The following is a 22,355-nucleotide window of genomic DNA, read 5'->3' as shown; positions in this document are numbered from 1 at the left end:
TTAATCCACATCCTTTTGGGGGTTCCCTTCCCCTAACTTATTACACTTCCGGTCTCCCTCATTCGGGCTCGGACCGTTTTTCTGATGTCGAAGATTTTTGAATGTAAGTGGCTTTAACTTGCAGACCTCCTCAGGACCACTCTCGACTTTCCCCTCGGTTCACACTCTTGTGCTGTTTGCCTCATTGCTCTTGGTCTGGGTAGTTCAATGTCGTAATAAGCACCAAAGTTCAACGTTCAACTTTTTACTCTCCGCTTTCCTCTGGGTTAATTTTGACCACTTCACTTTTACAATTCATTCACTTTATCGCTACAAACATTTCACCTTTCACAGAGACTTTCGAGTGGGCTACTTCCTCTCGCCAGACCACTCTGTTACTCAGTAACTCTGGTTTCACAGCTATCATTACTTCAAAGTTTATTCACAGGTCTGTCTTTCTTCGTGTCTCATCCACACGCGTGCAACCTTCAATTGTGCGAAATAATGTAGCAACTTCAGTGTTTCCTTAACACACACCAGTCTTTCATGTTGTTCGCCAACTCACTGGCTTTGTGTATTTCTTTCTTGTCTTTATAGTTTTAAATTCATGAGTCAAGGTTAATATCATTGGCTTGGCCTTGCCTCCCCAACTCTGCTGTTCCCCCGGGAGGGTCGCTGGCGTCCTTGAAACACAATGCAGCCTTCTTGTTTGGGATTTGGCCTTCGCCATGTGTCTTTCGCTGCCTTTTGGAGGCAACGTCTTCCTGCAGGGAACTCTGGGGGTTCTCCACCCTCTGCTCTCGTCGCTCTGCTCCATTAGGTTCGCCTCCACCCCGGAAGTTCTGCTCTTACTCGTGTTCCACTTTGCTCAGAGTGTGTCTCTATGTTCTGCCTTTTATCCATGTGGGCAGAGCTAATTGGTATCAGAATATGCACTTACCGTCAAGTGCCTGACTTTGCCTGACCCGATTAGCAGGACATGTCTATATTTGAGAAGAAAGGTTTGGAAAGAGTGCCAAGGAGAGTAGCGTGTTGGGTGGCCAGATTATAAGGCTATAATTTGACATAGAAGTTATATCGGGAAAAGAGAATGTGAATGCCGATCATGTTTCCAGGTTGTGGGAGGTAGATGGTGAGACTCGTGAAGGAGCAATAGAGGAGAATATTACAGATATGGTTTATGTGTCACATGATGGAGTTATCACTCGTGGAGAGTGGGAGGATGCATTAAGGTCGGATGAGAATTGGGTGCGTGTCATGCAATTTGTTCGGGAAGGATGACCTGAAAAGAGACTTTTGAGTGGGGTAGAGAGGTCGCTGTGGGAAGTTAGTTCCAAGTTGAGTGTGAGAGATGGGATTTTATATCAATGGGATTGAGTAGTGGTTCCTGGTGTCCTGCGGAGAAGATTGGTGGAGACTGGTCATGAAGGCCACATTGGGGTGTATAAGACCAAGGGAGTACTCAGAGAAGATTATTGGTGGCTGGGTTTTGATCGTGATGTAGAAAGGATGTTAGGAAAATGTGTCCAATGTGAAGTGTCTGGTAAGAACATAGTGGCAAAACAACAACCAGTGGTAAATGTTGAGGCGCCTTCTGGAGTGTGGAATGATTTAGCCATGGACATTGTAGGGCGGATGCATATGAGAATTGGTCATGGCAGGTTCATTGTTATTATTGACTTGTTTTTAAAGATGGACAGAGTTTAAGATAGTGAGAGATGTAACAGCCCAGAGTATGGTGGAGTTTTTGCAAAGAATCTTTGAGAGAGATGGTTTACCTGTTTGTATATTGACGGATAATGGGAAGCAATTTGTAAGTGGATATTTTCAAGAATACTTGAGATTGTGTGGAGGGAGACATACAAAGACAGCGTTGTACCAGCCCCAGACAAATGGGATGGTAGAAAGAGTCAACTGTTGTATTATGGAGGCTGTGCGTATGAGTGGAGCTTGTGGGGAGGACAAAAAGACTGTGGTGTGAGAAAGGTTATATGCTTTACGTTTGGCACATGTTGACACTGGTGTGGGTGTGTTTGAATTGATGAGAGGAAGAAAGCCCAACACCAAAGTGTCACCGCCATGGTTAGGGAGAGCTTGTGAGTCTGATTGTGTGATGGAAGAGGTGAATGGGTAAGAAAAACCAACGAAAGGTTTGCACGGAAAGAACTCAAGGTTGACATAGGAAATTGGGATCGCTTTAGGAAGGAAGTAATTTAAAGGAAGGGAGATTATTATGAACCAGTGCGAGTAACGGAAGTTTTGATGGTGCTGTGAAGGTTCAAGGTGGTCAAGTTTGGAATGTATCCAGACTTGCAAAGATGATGATTAAACCATCGCAGCGAGCAATGAAAGAGAATAGACGACCGATTATTATTTGTATCGCATTTGAATTGTAAAATGTTTCCTTTGTGGGAAATGTTGTCACTGTTATTTATGTATATACATGAAAACATTTAAATGCTCATTTAGTTGTATATAGTTTTTTGGATGTGTATGTGTGTAAATGGGGGAGGTGTGTTGTGATGTATGTGCTTAGTGGAACGCGATAGAATGAGTGGAATGTGGAGTGTCAGTAGCTAAGCAGAATGTTATTATTCTTCTAAAATCAGTTGGATGAAGGATTTGCTGGGCACAGGTTGGGGGTCTTTGTTATTCATGTAACTTTACAATAAATACTTTATTGCCAGCCAAGCACCGTGGGGAGGCCGTCTTTACAGCAATGGATACCGATTATCAGATGAATGTCTTTGTGTGACCTGTGAGGTACTGTCAGTGATTCTATCACAGTCCATTTCACCTATTATGAACCAAACACATGATCATACAATGTACTTGAAACTTCAAGAGATTGTATACTCACTGTATTTTGCAATAACAATTTAAGTATGATATCCACACAGCATGGCCACCGCACATTCGTATTTACCATGTATGGGCGATTTTGGCTCATGATAAGTTTCAGAACGCGGTATAGTCACTTCTAGAATGGTTAAGTCACAAAGACTAATTCCGGACCATGCATTTGTTGTCATTGAAATTTCATTTTTGACACATGCATGTGGATGTATGCCCACATGTACCCCATTAGGTTATCTAAGGTGTAATAATAAGTTTAACAAGTGTCCCCTGAGTGGACATCAGTCAAATGACAGTCTTTCTACATTTAGTAAATCCCTTTTGCTTCTATATACTCCTGTACCTAATTATACATGGTAGCTTCATCCATGGGATGCTTGAATACGAGCACAACTACATACAGGCTAACATTCCAATTCACCAAGGAGGGCGATTTCTTCAGAGAAATCGGGAGACAGCAATTTCCCCGTAGGAATGCATTGGGGGAAGAATTATTTTAGGCCGCCTAAATCGGGAGGGTTGGCATGCATGCAACTATTTTAACACCAGACCCAAGTTCTAGGTTTTCATGTCAGTCTGGGCTATTGCTTTTCTCCCACTAACAGTTACAGTGTTCGTGCTAATCCTGACAGCAGGTCTGGGTGGGAACCCATTGCTGTAACTATAATGCACTGCCGGCAGCACGTGGCACGCTAGAAAGACTTCCGGTTCTAGTGACGTGGCGAGGCGCGCGCGGAAGCACGAGGGCTGCTGCGCCGTTATCCGCTCGTGCGTGCGTGTGACGTGGGTGGCGCGCGGCACGTCGCACGCACGCACGCAGGGCATCCATTTCCACCATGAGCAGGCGAGTTACCAGCCATGATGTAAGTCCTTGTTTCCGGACATGAATCCTGCCTGGATTTTGCGAGAATCAGACCTAACATTCCTCGGCTACAAACCTCACACATGAATGTATTTTCATCTAGGTAAATATGAGGCGCCAATCCCCTCCTTATGGACCAAGTGAAGACTATCAGTCAGCTCCATTATCTACCCAGGGCCTAGAATTCAGTAGACAGTGCTCAGGATGCGCATGCAGACACACTCATTGCCATTCTGGAGCAGGATATGCAAGCAGACAGACTAATTGCCATTCTGGAGCGGGATATGCATGCAGACACACTCATTGCCACTTTGGAGCAGGATATGCATGCAGACACACTCATTGCCATTCTGGAGCGGGATATGCATGCAGACACACTCATTGCCATTCTGGAGCGGGATATGCATGCAGGCACCCTCATTGCCATTCTGGAATGGGATAAGCATGCAGACACACTCATTGCCATTCTGGAGCGGGATATGCATGCATGCAGACACACTCATTGCCATTCTGCAGCGGGATATGCATGCAGACACACTCATTGCCATTCTGGAGCGGGATATGCATGCAGACACACTCATTGCCATTCTGGAGCAGGATATGCATGCAGACACACTCATTGCCATTCTGGAGCGGGATGTGCATGCAGACACACTCATTGCCATTCTGCCCCAGGATATGCATGCAGACACACTCATTGCCATTCTGGAGCGGGATATGCATGCAGACACACTCATTGCCATTCTGGAGCGGGATATGCATGCAGACACACTCATTGCCATTCTGCAGCGGGATATGCATGCAGACACACTCATTGCCATTCTGGAGCGGGATATGCATGCAGACACACTCATTGCCATTCTGGAGCGGGATATGCATGCAGACACACTCATTGCCATTCTGGAGTAGGATATGCATGCAGACACACCAATTGCTATTCAGGAGTAGGATATGCATGCAGACACACTCATTGCCATTCTGCAGCGGGATATGCATGCAGACACACTCATTGCCATTCTGGAGCGGGATATGCATGCATGCAGACACACTCATTGCCATTCTGCAGCGGGATATGCATGCAGACACACTCATTGCCATTCTGGAGCAGGATATGCATGCAGACACACTCATTGCCATTCTGGAGCAGGATATGCATGCAGACACACTCATTGCCATTCTGGAGCGGGATGTGCATGCAGACACAATCATTGCCATTCTGGAGCAGGATATGCATTCAGACACACGCATTGCCATTCTGGAGCAGGATATGCATGCAGACACACTCATTGCCATTCTGGAGCGGGATATGCATGCAGGCACCCTCATTGCCATTCTGGAATGGGATAAGCATGCAGACACACTCATTGCCATTCTGGAGCGGGATATGCGTGCAGACACACTCATTGCCATTCTGGAGCAGGATATGCATGCAGACACACTCATTGCCATTCTGGAGCGGGATGTGCATGCAGACACACTCATTGCCATTCTGCCCCAGGATATGCATGCAGACACACTCATTGCCATTCTGGAGCGGGATATGCATGCAGACACACTCATTGCCATTCTGGAGCGGGATATGCATGCAGACACACTCATTGCTATTCAGGAGTGGGATATGCATGCAGACACACTCATTGCCATTCTGCAGAGGGATATGCATGCAGACACACTCATTGCCATTCTGGAGCGGGATATGCATGCAGACACACTCATTGCCATTCTGGAGCGGGATATGCATGCAGACACACTCATTGCCATTCTGGAGTAGGATATGCATGCAGACACACCAATTGCTATTCAGGAGTAGGATATGCATGCAGACACACTCATTGCCATTCTGCAGCGGGATATGCATGCAGACACACTCATTGCCATTCTGGAGCGGGAAATGCATGCATGCAGACACACTCATTGCCATTCTGCAGCGGGATATGCATGCAGACACACTCATTGCCATTCTGGAGCGGGATATGCATGCAGACACACTCATTGCCATTCTGGAGGAGGATATGCATGCAGAAACACTCATTGCCATTCTGGAGCGGGATGTGCATGCAGACACACTCATTGCCATTCTGCCCCAGGATATGCATGCAGACACACTCATTGCCATTCTGGAGCGGGATATGCATGCAGACACACTCATTGCTATTCAGGAGTAGGATATGCATGCAGACACACTCATTGCCATTCTGCAGCGGGATATGCATGCAGACACACTCATTGCCATTCTGGAGCGGGATATGCATTGCCATTCTGGAGCGGGATATGCATGCAGACACACTCATTGCCATTCTGGAGCGGGATATGCATGCAGGCACACTCATTGCCATTCTGGAGTAGGATATGCATGCAGACACACTAATTGCTATTCAGGAGTAGGATATGCATGCAGACACACTCATTGCCATTCTGGAGCAGGATATGCATGCAGACACACTCATTGCCATTCTGGAGCGGGATGTGCATGTAGACACACTCATTGCCATTCTGCCCCAGGATATGCATGCAGACACACTCATTGCCATTCTGGAGCGGGATATGCATGCAGACACACTCATTGCCATTCTGGAGCAGGATATGCATGCAGACACACTCATTGCTATTCAGGAGTGGGATATGCATGCAGACACACTCATTGCCATTCTGCAGCGGGATATGCATGCAGACACACTCATTGCCATTCTGGAGCGGGATATGCATGCAGACACACTCATTGCCATTCTGGAGCGGGATATGCATGCAGACACACTCATTGCCATTCTGGAGTAGGATATGCATGCAGACACACCAATTGCTATTCAGGAGTAGGATATGCATGCAGACACACTCATTGCCATTCTGCAGCGGGATATGCATGCAGACACACTCATTGCCATTCTGGAGCGGGATATGCATGCAGACACACTCATTGCCATTCTGGAGCGGGATATGCATGCAGACACACTCATTGCCATTCTGGAGCAGGATATGCATGCAGAGACACTCATTGCCATTCTGGAGCGGGATGTGCATGCAGACACACTCATTGCCATTCTGCCCCAGGATATGCATGCAGACACACTCATTGCCATTCTGGAGCGGGATATGCATGCAGACACACTCATTGCTATTCAGGAGTAGGATATGCATGCAGACACACTCATTGCCATTCTGCAGCGGGATATCCATGCAGACACACTCATTGCCATTCTGGAGCGGGATATGCATTGCCATTCTGGAGCGGGATATGCATGCAGACACACTCATTGCCATTCTGGAGCGGGATATGCATGCAGACACACTCATTGCCATTCTGGAGTAGGATATGCATGCAGACACACTCATTGCCATTCTGCAGCGGGATATGCATGCAGACACACTCATTGCCATTCTGGAGCGGGATATGCATGCAGACACACCAATTGCTATTCAGGAGTAGGATATGCATGCAGACACACTCATTGCCATTCTGCAGCGGGATATGCATGCTGACACACTCATTGCCATTCTGGAGCGGGATATGCATGCATACACACTCATTGCCATTCTGGAGCAGGATATGCATGCAGAAACACTCATTGCCATTCTGGTGCGGGATGTGCATGCAGACACACTCATTGCCATTCTGCCCCAGGATATGCATGCAGACACACTCATTGCCATTCTGGAGCGGGATATGCATGCAGACACACTCATTGCTATTCAGGAGTAGGATATGCATGCAGACACACTCATTGCCATTCTGCAGCGGGATATGCATGCAGACACACTCATTGCCATTCTGGAGCGGGATATGCATTGCCATTCTGGAGCGGGATATGCATGCAGACACACTCATTGCCATTCTGGAGCGGGATATGCATGCAGACACACTCATTGCCATTCTGGAGCAGGATATGTATGCAGACACACTCATTGCCATTCTGGAGCGGGATGTGCATGCAGACACACTCATTGCCATTCTGCCCCAGGATATGCATGCAGACACACTCATTGCCATTCTGCCCCAGGATATGCATGCAGACACACTCATTGCCATTCTGGAGCGGGATATGCATGCAGACACACTCATTGCTATTCAGGAGTGGGATATGCATGCAGACACACTCATTGCCATTCTGCAGCGGGATATGCATGCAGACACACTCATTGCCATTCTGGAGCGGGATATGCATGCAGACACACTCATTGCCATTCTGGAGCGGGATATGCATGCAGACACACTCATTGCCATTCTGGAGTAGGATATGCATGCAGACAAACCAATTGCTATTCAGGAGTAGGATATGCATGCAGACACACTCATTGCCATTCTGCAGCGGGATATGCATGCAGACACACTCATTGCCATTCTGGAGCGGGATATGCATGCATGCAGACACACTCATTGCCATTCTGCAGCGGGATATGCAAGCAGACACACTCATTGCCATTCTGGAGCGGGATATGCATGCAGACACACTCATTGCCATTCTGGAGCAGGATATGCATGCAGAAACACTCATTGCCATTCTGGAGCGGGATGTGCATGCAGACACACTCATTGCCATTCTGCCCCAGGATATGCATGCAGACACACTCATTGCCATTCTGGAGCGGGATATGCATGCAGACACACTCATTGCTATTCAGGAGTAGGATATGCATGCAGACACACTCATTGCCATTCTGCAGCGGGATATGCATGCAGACACACTCATTGCCATTCTGGAGCAGGATATGCATTGCCATTCTGGAGCGGGATATGCATGCAGACACACTCATTGCCATTCTGGAGCAGGATATGCATGCAGACACACTCATTGCCATTCTGGAGTAGGATATGCATGCAAACACACTAATTGCTATTCAAGAGTAGGATATGCATGCAGACACACTCATTGCCATTCTGCAGCGGGATATGCATGCAGACACACTCATTGCCATTCTGGAGCGGGAAATGCATGCAGACACACTCATTGCTATTCTACAGCGGGATATGCATGCAGACACACTCATTGCCATTCTGGAGCGGGATATGCATGCAGACACACTCATTGCCATTCTGGAGCGGGATATGCATGCAGACACACTCATTGCCATTCTGGAGCAGGATATGCATGCAGACACACTCATTGCCATTCTGGAGTAGGATATGCATGCATGCAGACACACTCATTGCCATTCTGCAGCAGGATATGCGTGTAGACACACTCATTGCCATTCTGCAGCAACTATCCATTTCAAACACCCAAACACGTGTGTGAAGGACTTGACCTTGCACAACTACAAGCTTATATGTGATGAGCAGTTTGCTGAATACTAGTTTCATCTCTTTAGTAATTCTCTTGCGACCACGAATGACTGGTCACATATGAATTTATAGGATTCCAATTATTACTCCTTCCAATTTCTCAGATCAACAGGATGCATTCTGGACTATTGGGGAGCTGCAATTGCAACCCACTATACTTGGGGAACACACTGTGGGCCCCCTAAATAGTACCCCACTGGGTGTATGCACACACACACACTAGTCGCTTAATATCGAAAGATGAAGGGAATGTAAGCATTCAAGGGCATGACGCCCGGGGACATGTTTCAGTATTGCCACAGGAATGCTCAGTGGCCATGTCTTGGAGTTTGGCTAACACATTGCACTTTTGCACTTTTACTCACAAATTTAGGATATGGATTGGTACCTTTTTATGATAAAATTGAAGGCCCTTGTGTTTTTTGTTTTGTTCTATCTGCCCCAGGGTTCTTCTCCATATGTGGAACAATCTTGTGTATATACAACTATTGATTCACTTTATATTTTTTTTTGATGAAACCATCCCCTTTTATATGTTCTGTTATTTTATGAATCTGTTTCATAATGCGTTATGATTTTTTATTTGTTACTATGCATTTGTATGGCACATACGAAATCAAACCTATGCTTTTGTTAATAATATGTACAGTTTGTCAGCCTTGAAGACGACTTCGGTCGAAACACGTGTCGGCTGCCCCTGTGGTGAATTAAACACAACACATTTGCAATTTTTGTAGTTATTTCACTTTTTAACTATATGCATTAAGTAAATCTAATAGGCAGAGCGTGACACGCCAATTCTGAAAACAAATCTTTGATTTTCACTTCTGCCTAAAATTGAAATGTTAGCGTCAACAAATTATCCCTAGTATATTACATGGTGCAGAAGTGACAAATGCCAAGGCGCCTGGTTGCAGTTTGAGGGCAAGCTTTGGCGCAAGGTGCTCTCGTTGCCACAGGATACTACGCTGCCTGCAATAAGGCATATATTAGGCATTAGATCAGTCCAAGCCATGAGCGCCTGGAGAAGCCTACAGTCATATAGAAGTTCACTTGCTCCGCTAGGTGGCTCTTTGTGGAGTTGCGATGTTTACTGTTGTCAGATGCTTGTAAACCTCTCCCTGATTGGGCTAAAAAGTGTACTATGATTATGGCAGAGGGAGGTATCGCTGAGAAAATGCTTGCGTGTAGACCTAATGCTGCCAGGAAATGCCTGTTCGATGTGGATTGGACGGAGATAGGAGGTTGTTGTCCCACGCAATGCTTAAAAGGGCCACAATTGTGCAGTCGTTGCATGAACCACTTTGCCCTTCACAGTGAAGGTGGGAATGGCTGAAATCCTTTATTTTTTTTGTATGTTTTATGTTACCACAGATGGAGAAGCTAAGGTATTTCCGAAATGCCACTCACGCTGGTGGTAAACTCTGCATTGGGGAATTTTCAGAAATAACTCTGCTGAAGGTGGCAACCTCTCCAGTGGTGTTTCATCAGAAATGTGCCAACGTCTGAATGACGTGCTTAGTCTGCAGTCTACTAACAAGCAACACCTGAAAGGCACAGCTTTCTGTGTGCGCTTTTCACCTGTAGCCAAAAGTGAGTATATAACCGCAAAATAGACATATCCATGGGTGCTATTCGGGGTGCTATTCAACTCTTTATGCAATGACCTTGCAAGTGATCAAGAAATTCACCAGAATACAGTGTAAGCATTCTTACAGAATGACCCTGAGGATAGTGATAGGCTGCCAAGGAGTGGGTCTAGGAGAGATGTGGTTAAGGAGGTGGTCAATGTCGTCATAGAAGGATCCAAGCGGGCCAGTTGGACGGTAAATAATGAGAAAGGATATGGCATGTGGAGAGGTAAAGATTTTGTACAAGTATTCGAAGGAGGGCTAGACTGTAAGAGGTGTTGGACAGGGAATAGATAGGAATTTAGGGTGATAAAATAGGCCCATGCCGCCGCCTCGTCCGGTGGTGCGGAGGACATGGATGAAGGAAGAGGAGGAGGAAGTGAGAGATGCAGGAACTGTAGTATTGTGGGGGGGGGTCCATGTTTCAGTGATGCAGAGGAAGTGGCGGTTTAGGCGTAGAAATAGGTCCAGTACAACAGCGGACTTGTTACATTGAGATCTGGCATTCCATAGGGCAAGATCAATTCCGTTGGAAGTGTCAAAGATTTAGGGATAGATGAGGTTGTGGTGTCGAGTTGGGGCTGTTGGCAGTGGACCATGTGAGGTTTGGGGGGTGAAAGACTGCTGAGTGTAGAGATGGCCATGGAGATTAAACACAGTACCTTGAGGGAGGGCCAGGCAGTAGGACGGAGTATGGTTGTGGATAACAGATGGAGATGGTGGGTAGGGTACCGCATGCCTGAGAGCCCTTTTAGGTGCAGAAATGCAGTGGATAGTTAAGTAGCCGTTTGCTTAGCTTCACTGTGGCAGCACCTGGAATTGGGTCTGGCGAGCCAAGGGGTGGGACTGGTGAGGCTGGTGGGTTTGGAAACCACCTGTCGGACTTTGTCAGATGATAGGGAGCTGCTCCTGGTGGTGGTAGGGGAGAAGGGCTTAGCTGGAGTTGTGGAAATCGATATAATATTGTGACCCCAATCGCATTGTTTAAATGTATGTTGGCCTACGCCAAGCTGTCTAAAGAATACCATGTACATAGGTTCCGCGGCAAGGTCTTGACCTTAATGTATTGTGTAAGTCGCCATCTTGGATCTAGCCACCATTTTAGGTACTCTTGCAGTGTGGAAGTCACCCTGAATCACAAAATGGAGGCCGAATGATATTTCGAGTAAGACTCTGGCCGTGGTGACCTCCGCACACGTGAATAAACAATATGTCCGCAGGCCACTTGTTAGGGTCACGAACTAAGACCTTGTCCTCTCTTTAACCTGTGTGTAAATATGTAACTGTATCAGCGGAACTGATCAAATTATGCAAATTGTGTGTTCGACCTGGCTACGAACCCTAGCCACGGTTCCAAGAATGGTTAACTTATGAGAGGGCTGGCCAATGCAGGACAAAACATATAAAAACCCAAGCATCCCGATGATCGGTCTCTCCCACTTTCAGTGCGAACCTTACGTTGAAGGTTCGCCTGTTAGTCAGAGGGCCGAATAGCTATCCGTATGTCAATTGAGTTTGGTAACTTTGTAACTTTGAAATAAAGCGCTTTGTATGTCCTTTGTAACCTGTGTTGGTGTGTTTCCTTTTGGGCTTCCCGGCCTCATATCAATTTCTCTGTTTCCACAGAGTGGGGACGAGGGTTGAGGAGGCCCAACGGAAGTTAGGGAGGAGCTAGAAGCTCTTTGGTCGGGTGAAGTAAGGCCCTGGATTAGAGTGGCCAAGTTCTGATAACTGGAGCAGGGACCTGTGTTGCGGTGGCAAAGGACAGTTAGGGAGGAGCTGGAGATACTCTCTGGTTCACAGGACTAGAGTGTTACCAAAATTTGGGCCACATATGTGAAATGGGCCACCTATGTGGGGTGGCTAAATGCCAGGCTACTGTCTAGTATTCCTCGTTTCTTCTATGCTTCCTGCACCAGTGGAAAGCAGTGCAAGGGGAACTTTATTTTTAGTAGCCCCGGATGCATATGGTGTGTGGACTGAGGGCCAGTTGAGGAAAGTGATCTTCAGGGAGATGGTGTCCACTCATCACCGGCGGGGGCCGATGGAGCCCTTGTCACAGAGCAGGGCACATGCACTCTTGGTCCAGCCAACACACAACAATCGCCTTGTCACTGGGATTGCAGCAGAAATAAGGTGGACACAAGGGCACTCTGCATCGAGCTCTCTTCGGGTGCAGCAGAGGGCCTTCAGTTTCCTTTGGCACAGAGGGGCACAGGGTAAGTGGCAGAGCAGTCATTATAATTGTTCTTTTCTAACACGCTCAATACAGAAGAGCTGGAGAGCGCGAGACCGGTATTCAAACCTGTGTTGCTGTGCGCTGTCTTGCTTCCAAGATAAACGCGTTGCCCCTGAGCTATCCTCCCGGTGTATCAGGGGTCTTCCCAAGGCCGGTAATGACTGGAAGCTCAAAGTAATCCAAAAAGGAGCGTACACCAAGCAAGAAGTAACACCGTTTATTACAGCTGGGCAAGCACAAATCAAGCAGCACAGTGGACTAGAACTGGGTGATGGGAGCTGTGAAGTACCCCCCGCCCCCTGGGGCCAAGCATTTGAGACATTTACATGTTATTTGCACATTGAGAAATAGTTGCGAACATTGTTGCAAAATATTAAAATCCTGCAAAGCTGATTGGTGGGGCTGCATCAGTCCCCTATAGCCAGACATAGGTTAATCATAAATGATTGGAGCAAACAACCTTGATCCCTCTGTCATTACCACTCATGTGACATACCTGCCCCCCCGCACCAGAAATTACTTTTTATTAGCAATACGTAATCATGCTGACCTCTGGAACTTTATTAATCTGCCATTGGTCAGCACACATGAGAAACACGAGGCACTCTGAGCTTGTGGGAAGGGATGCATTCACACGGCATCCGGCCAATAAGGAGCCTCGCGGGCTTCAGCGAGGACACAAAACACTGTTGCATTTTAGGGACACCAAAACTCATCTGCTGATTGGTTCCCTCCCGTCTCGTCCCCACGCCCCACATTCTCCTTTCCAGGCCCATCTGCAAAGGGGCAGATTAAAACCGCTGGCCCCACTGTGAATTTGCCTTTCAGAGCCTGCACTTATGCTTTTCATTGCCTGGCTTGCTGACCTTGTATGTATCTGCCGAGCCCCTTTCCCAGTGACTGCCGTCTCCTGGGAACAGCCAGCTTGCAGCATTTCTCCAGCACACCGCTGTTGCGAGGCACTTGTGAAATTCATGTCTGCCCGCTATGCAGGGCCTGTCAGCGTAAAACCCAAGTGGTTTACTTACCTGTGGCTTTTCGCCCCATTTTGGCTGGCCTGTTGGTTCGCATTACATGATACTACCACGTCTAACCCCTAAGTCCCCTAGTCCCCATGTGCGTCCCCTTTAGCGCCCACACCCCTGTCTTACCCCTAGACTTCTCCGAACTGCGCGTGCGCACTCGGCACATATACCACACATCGCAGCTGTCAACAATGTCCCATCCCCATCTAGGGATACCCCGTCCCGGCTCCCATCATTCCCGCTGCTGGTGAGTGTGCCCCCTGGGCAGCGCTAAGTCTGCACCTTCACCTCATTGGCAAAGACCAGGGTACAGGCGTTCATCTCCCTATTGCCATACAGATAGCAAATAACAAAGGGAATGATACTCTGGGCGAACCAAACCATATGTGAAAAAATAATAACACGGTCACAAGTAAATATATCTCGGACTGCACTAAATAAATCAGCATATATTAACCAATGCCACTGTGGGCTAGAGACTGTGGGACGTTAAACATACATAAGGGGAGCTGTTGAATTTAAAATGTGTAATACAACACATGTATAGAAAACAATCATGACATATATTTCATGTCACCAATTTGTAGGAAATCAAAAAAACACCGACAAATACAAAAAGGCATTGAAGAAAACCTTAAAAACAATACAGCAGTCAGAACTAAAACTATGGTTTTGTTTCCTTGAGTTGAGCCTATACACATTCAGGCCTCTGGACATTTAAGCTTTGCTGCTGTGCTGGAATGAAGCCACGTAGAAATCCAGGTAGTTTCGGCTGTGCTCACTGTATGCGGCTGCCTTCATCAGGATCATTTTAAAGATGGTGCCTATTTAAAGTAACATGTAACAACTTAAGAATATGATATAATGAAAACATTAAAAACAACAGCAGTTTGCACTGTAATGTGTCTTGAGCACACATGCTTCCCATAGCTGACAGCACAATATAACCTCACTATTCATATGATTAAACATAGACAGCATCAAGTCAGTAGTTAAAAAAGGCCAAGTGTCTCAATCTGAACAACACATTTTACTCAAGAAAATATATATATGTACACTCTAGTGTGAATATTCAAATTCATTGTTTAACCACCTAACAATGACTCAATATATAGAAAATTGTATAGTGGGCCACATCAATATAATGCATATAGTGAGAACAATATAGGTAATACTCACAAGCATAAAGACACACTTGACATAAACATGGTTCAAAGCACATTGGACTGTGCAGCCTCCCTGGTCCCAGAGTCCAGCAGCCCCAGAACATTATGGCTGCAATCAAAAATAGCGCAATGGAGTGATGCAACTCCGTCGCGCCAATACACGGGGAGCCTGGACTGCCTTATTTACGTCAGTGCACGCGGGGAGCCTGGACGAGCAATAAGTGTCTCTGAGTCCTCTGTGGGGGGGTCCAGGGCTACCGCTGTGATAGGCCTTGTGTCCTTGATAACAGTGGCGATGAGGAGGTCGCTGTGACGAACCATGTGCTCGGGCCATGCAGCAGTGATTTCGGATGTTCGCGCAGGACAGAACGACATCTCGAGGCACTCGCTGGCTGCGGAGCCGATGCACGCACAACAGTGAGGCATACCCTCATCAGCCTGACAAGTTGAGTTGAGGCTCCCCTAGGGAGTGCACGTGCGTCTCTTCTTTATTATTTTTGGAGCACCCACGGATGTGTTGATTTTCGGACATACAAAAAGAATTTTTGTTTTCTCTCGAATATTTCTCTCAGGTGTGTGATTTGAGAGAAGTGAGGGATTTTTTCCTAGTTGGATGTTACCATTTCCATTTTGCCTCTACATGCAGGGGTGATCCATCGTTTCTGACTTTGTGGCCCGTTGTGCGCTCAGGGAAGAATCTTCTGCTAACTAATTCGACATCATGGATGGCGGTCAGAGTAATGCCCCTGCAGCTGAAGCGGCTGCTCCAGTTGGCGTACAGATGCCCCATCAACACGGGTCCCTCGGACCAATGCCAGAGTTTGATGTACCCGGTGCACCGTCAAGCCTGGGCCCCAGAAGGGAGCTGTGGATAGAATGTCTGGAGATGTATTTTAGAGCCACGGGGGAGGTAAATTACCAGGCAAAGGCGTTGACTCTCATTTATGCGGCAGGAGCAGCAGTTCAGAAAATATTCAAGACTTTGCAACAAGTTAGTGACTGCTATTTGGCTGCTAAACATGTCTTGTGGGAGTACTTCCTGCAGCTCATCAATCTGGACTGTGAGAGGTTTGTCATGTGCTACGCCAAACAGAAGGATGATGAGGCATTGGGCGCGTGTCATGGCAGGTTGAGACAGCTAGCATCCGCATGTGCATGGGACAACGAAGAGAGCATGATACGCCAGCAGCTCATTCAGGGATGCGCCTCTGGAAAAATGTGACGCCAAGTGCTGAGAGAGCCAGGGTTAACCCTGGCGCGCATGCTGGAAATGGGCTGCTCACATGAGTAAGTGGTGTAAGGAACTCATGGTGGCAACAGTAAAGACAGACACAAGTGATCACAGTTCAAGGATCTTTGTTAAACTGTATGTGCAGGTTGGAAAAACGCCTAATCTTAATCTAAATCTAAGATGGGAGCAAGCTACGACCATCAAATGAAAATAAGTCCTAGTCGCGGCGTGTCAAATAAAAGGGCCTACCCGAAAAAGAAACCTATTACCAAACCTTACAACTACATACAAAAGGGGTGTGGGGTAATGTTCAGGAGAACATCCCCACGTTTTGAGCATGGAACAAGGTGGGACTCCTGAGCAAAGCACATTCTTGAGCTTTTCCAGCACTCGATCACAGTTCTGTTCTCTGCGATCAGGACCTTGATGGTTAAGTCTCTTTTCTACCAAAAAGTCTCTTACCTTCGAGGTCCTGATGTATTCAAAAATAATAAACCAAAGGTCCCATTCCGATGTATGTTGGGTGATGCTTCTTCACCACATGCGTCCCCCTCTTCTAGGTTCAGACCCCTCTCGAATATCAGCCTCCCTCTGTCGGTTTCACAAAAAGCACTTTCACCTGCTGCATTCACAATTCTTACTGTCTTTTTAAACAACACACTGTGGGCATCCCTCTGTGGGCTGATTCTTGTCAACTTGTAATTGGTTATTTATAACAAGCTGAATACCCAGAGGTTTCTAAGCGCTGACCCGGGAATCGAACCTGTGTTGCTCCGCGTCGTCTTGCTTCCAAGGTGAGCACGTTGCCCCAGAGCTATTCTCCAGAGACATTACCCCTCGCTATCCTCCCGAACACACTGTTCCTTAGGGCATCATGCATCGCCCCTTCCTGTCGGCATCCCTCTGTCGGGTTCACTTTTGTCAATCACACCTTTGACTTTTCACTCAAAGGGTAGGATTTGTCTCCCTTAGTTTTCCAATGGTTTGTCGGTCAGAGACTTTTGACTGCAGAGAGGATTTTGCTAGACCCCTGTATGATTATTTTGACCATTTCAGCCATTTCAGACATTTCCTTGTGGCTCCCCCAAAGCCTTCTGGTATCTGTAGTTTCAACACATGTGGGATCAACCAGAGTCTCTCGAGTGAGCACCCTCATGGTGCTGGAACCTTCTACAGCTTGTTTTCCCTTAATGTTAATAGTTCTTTGAACATCCGTTAAATTGCTAATTTGCGGATTTCGTTCAACACAGTTCTGTTTCTTATCAGCTCTCCTTTGAACGACTTGACTTTTCTCATATCTGGAGTCAAGGGCGGTACCACGGTAGCAGGCGTCTTTCTCTTTCCTGCTTGTCAGCGTAGGCATATTCTGTGTACCGTTGACATCTGCTGCAACACACGCTGGCTATTGTTTGCGGTCTTATGATTCTTTCATGGAGATTTCCTGGGTCTGGATCGTAAAGGGGCAAGATCGCTTCTCTCCTTTTCACCCCTTCGATTCTCTCCGCCTTTCTCCTCTTCTTGAATTGCCATACCTAGATAGCTGTCTCGTCGTGCGGTCTGCCTGGCTTGTATTGTGCTCTCGTGCTCCTTCTTTTATCCCTGTGGGGAAGGGAAAGGGCCGTCAGGTGTGTGTGATTCTGGTCAGTTGCCTGACTTTGCCTGACCCTTTTATTGGGACATGTCAGGTAAACGGCTCTGTTGTTAGTCCGTTGTCTTTCATGGTGTGCAAAAGTATTCGTGTCAGAAAAGGGGGGGGGCAGTGTTTCTGAATATCCAACATGGTAGGCTGGGGAAAAGGTGTTGAAAGAAGGGGGATAACATGTCTCAACCGTCGGTGTGCCCCTTCCACTCTCTGGTCCACCCCCAGGAACTATATCCAATAGCGATGCTTGTGTCCTGGCCACCTTGATGACAGATCCCCGGGCACTAGTTAGGGAGACACCTTCTGGTTTCTCACATACCCTTCCTCCATGCGATGTAGCCACATTTGTTTCACAGGGGAACCGGGAAAGAAAATCTACATTTCCCTGGTCCTTTCCTTTTCGGTGTTCCACCGTGAAACAATAGGGGTGTAGGTTTAGAAAACATTGCATGACCCAAGGTTTGGAGTCTTTGCATTGGCTATCCAAACTAGGGGTGAGTGGTCTGTAACGAGTGTGAACTTTCATCCTAATAGGTAGTATCTAAGATGGATAATGGCCCACTTGATGGCTAGGGCCTCTAGTTCTACCACGGAGTAAATATTTTCAAGTGGGAACAACTTGCGACTAGTGGCCAATATGGGGTGTTCCAGTCCATCGCAAATCCGGGACAGGGGGCTCCTAACCCTGTAAGGGAGGCATTCGTCTGTAATACAAACTCCTTGGAGAAGTTGACTCCTTCAGGATTGGGTTCTGGCACAGAGTCTGTTTTAAGATGTCATAGCATATCTCGTCCTTGTCATTCCAATGAAGTTTCTGGGGTTCGGCATTCTTAAGTATATCTGTCAGGAGGACTGTTTTGTCCGAAAAGTTGGGTATAAACCTACAGTAATATCTTATTAACCTGAGAAAAGCCCTAAGATTTCTTTTGGTCTTGGGGGTTGGTGTATCCAAGATAGCTTTCACCTTCTCATTTTGGGGCTGTAGATTCCCATTCTCTAAAAGAAGCCAAGGTATTTTACGGCTGATTGGGACAATCTGCATTTAGCTGGTTTAGCAGTTAGGCCACTGTTTGTGAGGACTTTCATGATGGTATAAAGATGGAAGAGATGGTCCTCCCAAGCCTTACTATAAATAACGATATCGTCAATATAAGCTCCACAGAAATCAGAATAGGATTGCAGGATTTTATCCATGAAGCATTGGAAAGTGGCTGACACGCTGTGTAGGCTGAAAGGGAGGACTTTAAATTGGAATAATGGTCTTTTACTTATCTGGCCCATAAACGGGAACTTGCCAGTAGACTTTGATTAAATCTAAGGTAGATAGAAAGGTGGCTGCTTCGAGTTTGTCAATTAGGTCATCGATGCATGGCATGGGATAGGCATCGAAGTCTGAGATGGCATTAACTTGATGGATGTCTATGCAGAAGCTCCAGGAACAGTCAGGTTTAGTCACCAACATGATAGGAGAAGACCATGGACTTGAGGAGGGCTCAGTAATATTGTCTTTCAATATTTTGTTGACTTCCTCGATCACTATCTGTTTACGGGCTTCTGGGAGTCAATATGGTTTTAAGTGAACCACTTTACCTTTAGGTGTTCTAATATAGTGGTATGTACATTTTACTCTTCCTGGTTTTTCTGAGAATACATCGGGAAATGAGAGCATTGCATCTTTCCGATCTACTTGTTGTTGGATAGATAACTCCGAAGGAATTAAGTCAAAGTTATCCATATCTTCAGGAAACAGACAGGCTATTAGTTTGGCTTGGGTCACTGACGGGTTCTCTTTCTACTCTTTCAAGAGGATTATGTGATACAAATGGACCTTCTGTTTTCTGTCCGGTTGGGCTACTTTATAAGTACAGGTTCCTGTTCGTTCTATTATCTCATAAGGTCTGTGCCACTTGGAGACAAGTTTGTTTTCCGAGATGGGTAAGAGGACCAGTACATTCTTTCCTATGGAGAAGGATCTTAAATTCACTTTTTTGTCATAAATGGCCTTTTGTTGGCTCTGGGCCTTTTCCATATGAGTACAAAATAGGTCACAAACCAACTTCATGTGTTCTCGCATTTTGATGGCAGTTTGTGAGATTGGGATAGGGGCTTCCTCTCGTTCTTGCCAGGTTTCCTGGAGCATGTCCAGGACATATCTGGGCTCTCTTCCATAGAGAAATTCAAAGGGAGAGAAACCTGTGGAAGCCTGGGGTTTTTCCTCACTGCAAATAGTGCCCATGGGATTATGCAGTCCCAATCTTACCAATTCTTGTCTACCAATTTCTGTAATATTAGATTTAGGATTTTATTGAATCTTTCTACCAAGCCATCGGTTTGGGGATGGTACACAGAAGTTTGCAAGGTGGTAATGTGGAGTAGCTCTTTGACCTCAGCCATAAGCTTACTCATAATATTCAAAACCTGGTCTGTTAGCATTTCCTTGGGAAAGCCAACCCTGGAGAAATACGGTAGAAGATGTTTAAGAATCTGCTGTGTGGTATTATTTCGAATTGGGAATGCCTCGGGATATCGGGTCGCATAATCCGTACAGAGGGGCAGGTAATGGGATGTGCATGCTGGTCTTTTGACATATTTCGCACATCTGAATGAAGGTTTTTATATCAGCGTGGATACCTGGCCAATAAAACTTCCCACTAATATGGGCCTCGGTTTTAGACTGTCCTAAATTCCGCTGGTAAAATGGGACTGCGCGATATCCAATACAACCTTTCAGTGGCTCTTGGGTATTACCAACTGTGTTTTTACCAAACCTTCTGAAGGGACTTCCCTCCGTTATGCCTTCTTCTGGAATCGCTGTTATAAAAGCTTCAGCGACAGCTGGATAATTTTGCTAGGCAAAGGCTAGGTCGGGATGGATGGTGGGTTCTTCTCCCTTCCTTTCTTCGATGTTTTAAAAAAAAAAACTTTTATTTTAATGTGCACAGGTACAGGTTAAGCACTAACATAACATTTGCATACATCTCGTAGTACATTCCACCAGTGGCAGTTTGTATTATACATTATCAGGCTCAGTTTCACTGTCCACTCCATCTGTCTCTTCCGCCAGGTATTGTTTGTATCTCCCCCAGATGTTTCTTGGGCGGGAGGTGGGTTGCAACATTTCAATATACAGTTCCTCACTATCATTAGCCCACACCAGATCCCTGTCCCAATCAGCCTTGATAGGAGGGCTACTGCTCTTCCACTTCATAAGAATAAATCGTTTTGCCAGTAGCAGGCTTAGATTCAATAACTTTTGCAACATAGGATTCATTTTTCCGGTGGCACCAAGCAGACACAGTGCAGGTGTCCATTCAACTGGGTTGTCAGCCATTTTATCTAATGCAGTACATATGATCGCCCAATATGTTGCCAGTTGTATACATGACCAAACATGTGGACAGTGTCAGCCTCCTCGGATCCACATCTAGGGCATTTGCCATCTGTAGTAGGGTATATGCGTCTTAACTTTGCTGGGGTGTAGTGCATCCTGTGTATGATTTTGTAGTGTATCAATTTATAGCGTGAATTACATGATATGTGCTTCGTCAAGCCGCATATAAGTGACCATTGCTTATCAGTGATAAGGCACTCCAGATCTGACTCCCATTTCTCCCTGGCTTTGTGAAGTATTGATGGTCGGGTCATGAGAATAAGTTTGTACAGTGTTGAAGCCGTCGTTTTGTTTATTCCCGCCGTGAACATATAGACAATTCCAATGTGTATCTGCGGTTCTGCAGGAAACACCGCCCAAACACAGGCAATAGCCGACCTCATACGTAGATAATGCAGTCTCTTTTGCGGGGATCTGCCCACTGTGCTCTGTATTGATTCCCACATTATATATTTCTTGTCAGGGAAAAGGTCCCCAAACTGGTGAATTCCCTTAGCTCCCCAGTGGGTGGCTATCTCCGGGTTTAGTGTAGGTGGAATGTAATGGGCCCCCCATATTGGCATGTTTGGGTGGTACAGTTTTTCTGATCCTTGTAGTTCAGCAATTTTGGCCCAGGCAGTGCCCGTCACTTGTGTCAGGTTTATTGTGTTATGTTGTTTGGGGCGTGTGACAACTGCATTATGCAGGAGGTCGGTGGGATCACGCGCCAATGTGTCTCTGACAGGGTGCATCGGGTTCAGGTAGGAAGCCGCCCATTGTGAAGCGTAGTGCGCTTGTGCTGCTAGATAGTAGATTTCAAAGTCGGGGACCGCCAACCCCCCATGGGGATATTGATCAGTGAGTGTCCTCCAGCACACCCTGGGATGTCTGTCCCATATCAATGAAGTGCACGCACTCTTCAGTTTTGTGAAAAAAGCCCTGCCTGGCAAAACCAGAACCGTGCCAAATAAATAAAACACCTTTGGTAGAATTATCATTTTAACTAGGGCAGGTTTGCCCATCATCGATATAGGGAGGGATCTCCACAGTTCCATTTTGACGCAGAGATTGCCCAC

General features: G+C 46.5%; 1 protein-coding gene across 2 annotated transcripts in view; it reads right to left on the bottom strand.

The window, feature by feature from the left end:
- Positions 1-13,069: 13,069 nt before the first annotated feature.
- Positions 13,070-22,355, bottom strand: part of LOC138511162 (uncharacterized) — a 390,240-nt gene continuing 380,954 nt past the window's right edge. For both annotated transcript variants that reach the window (XM_069626668.1, XM_069626669.1), the window contains exon 5: positions 13,070-14,694. In XM_069626668.1, the coding sequence (XP_069482769.1) occupies positions 14,677-14,694 (18 nt within the window). In that variant the 3' untranslated portion in view covers positions 13,070-14,676. The remainder of the gene's footprint in view (positions 14,695-22,355) is intronic.

Source organism: Ambystoma mexicanum, chromosome 6p (assembly GCF_040938575.1).
Source record: "Ambystoma mexicanum isolate Mex_15411 chromosome 6p, UKY_AmexF1_1, whole genome shotgun sequence".
In the NCBI taxonomy this organism is placed as follows: Eukaryota; Metazoa; Chordata; class Amphibia; order Caudata; family Ambystomatidae; genus Ambystoma; species Ambystoma mexicanum.
Note: the sequence above shows the minus strand (reverse complement) of the source record. Positions and strands in the feature narration are given on the sequence as shown.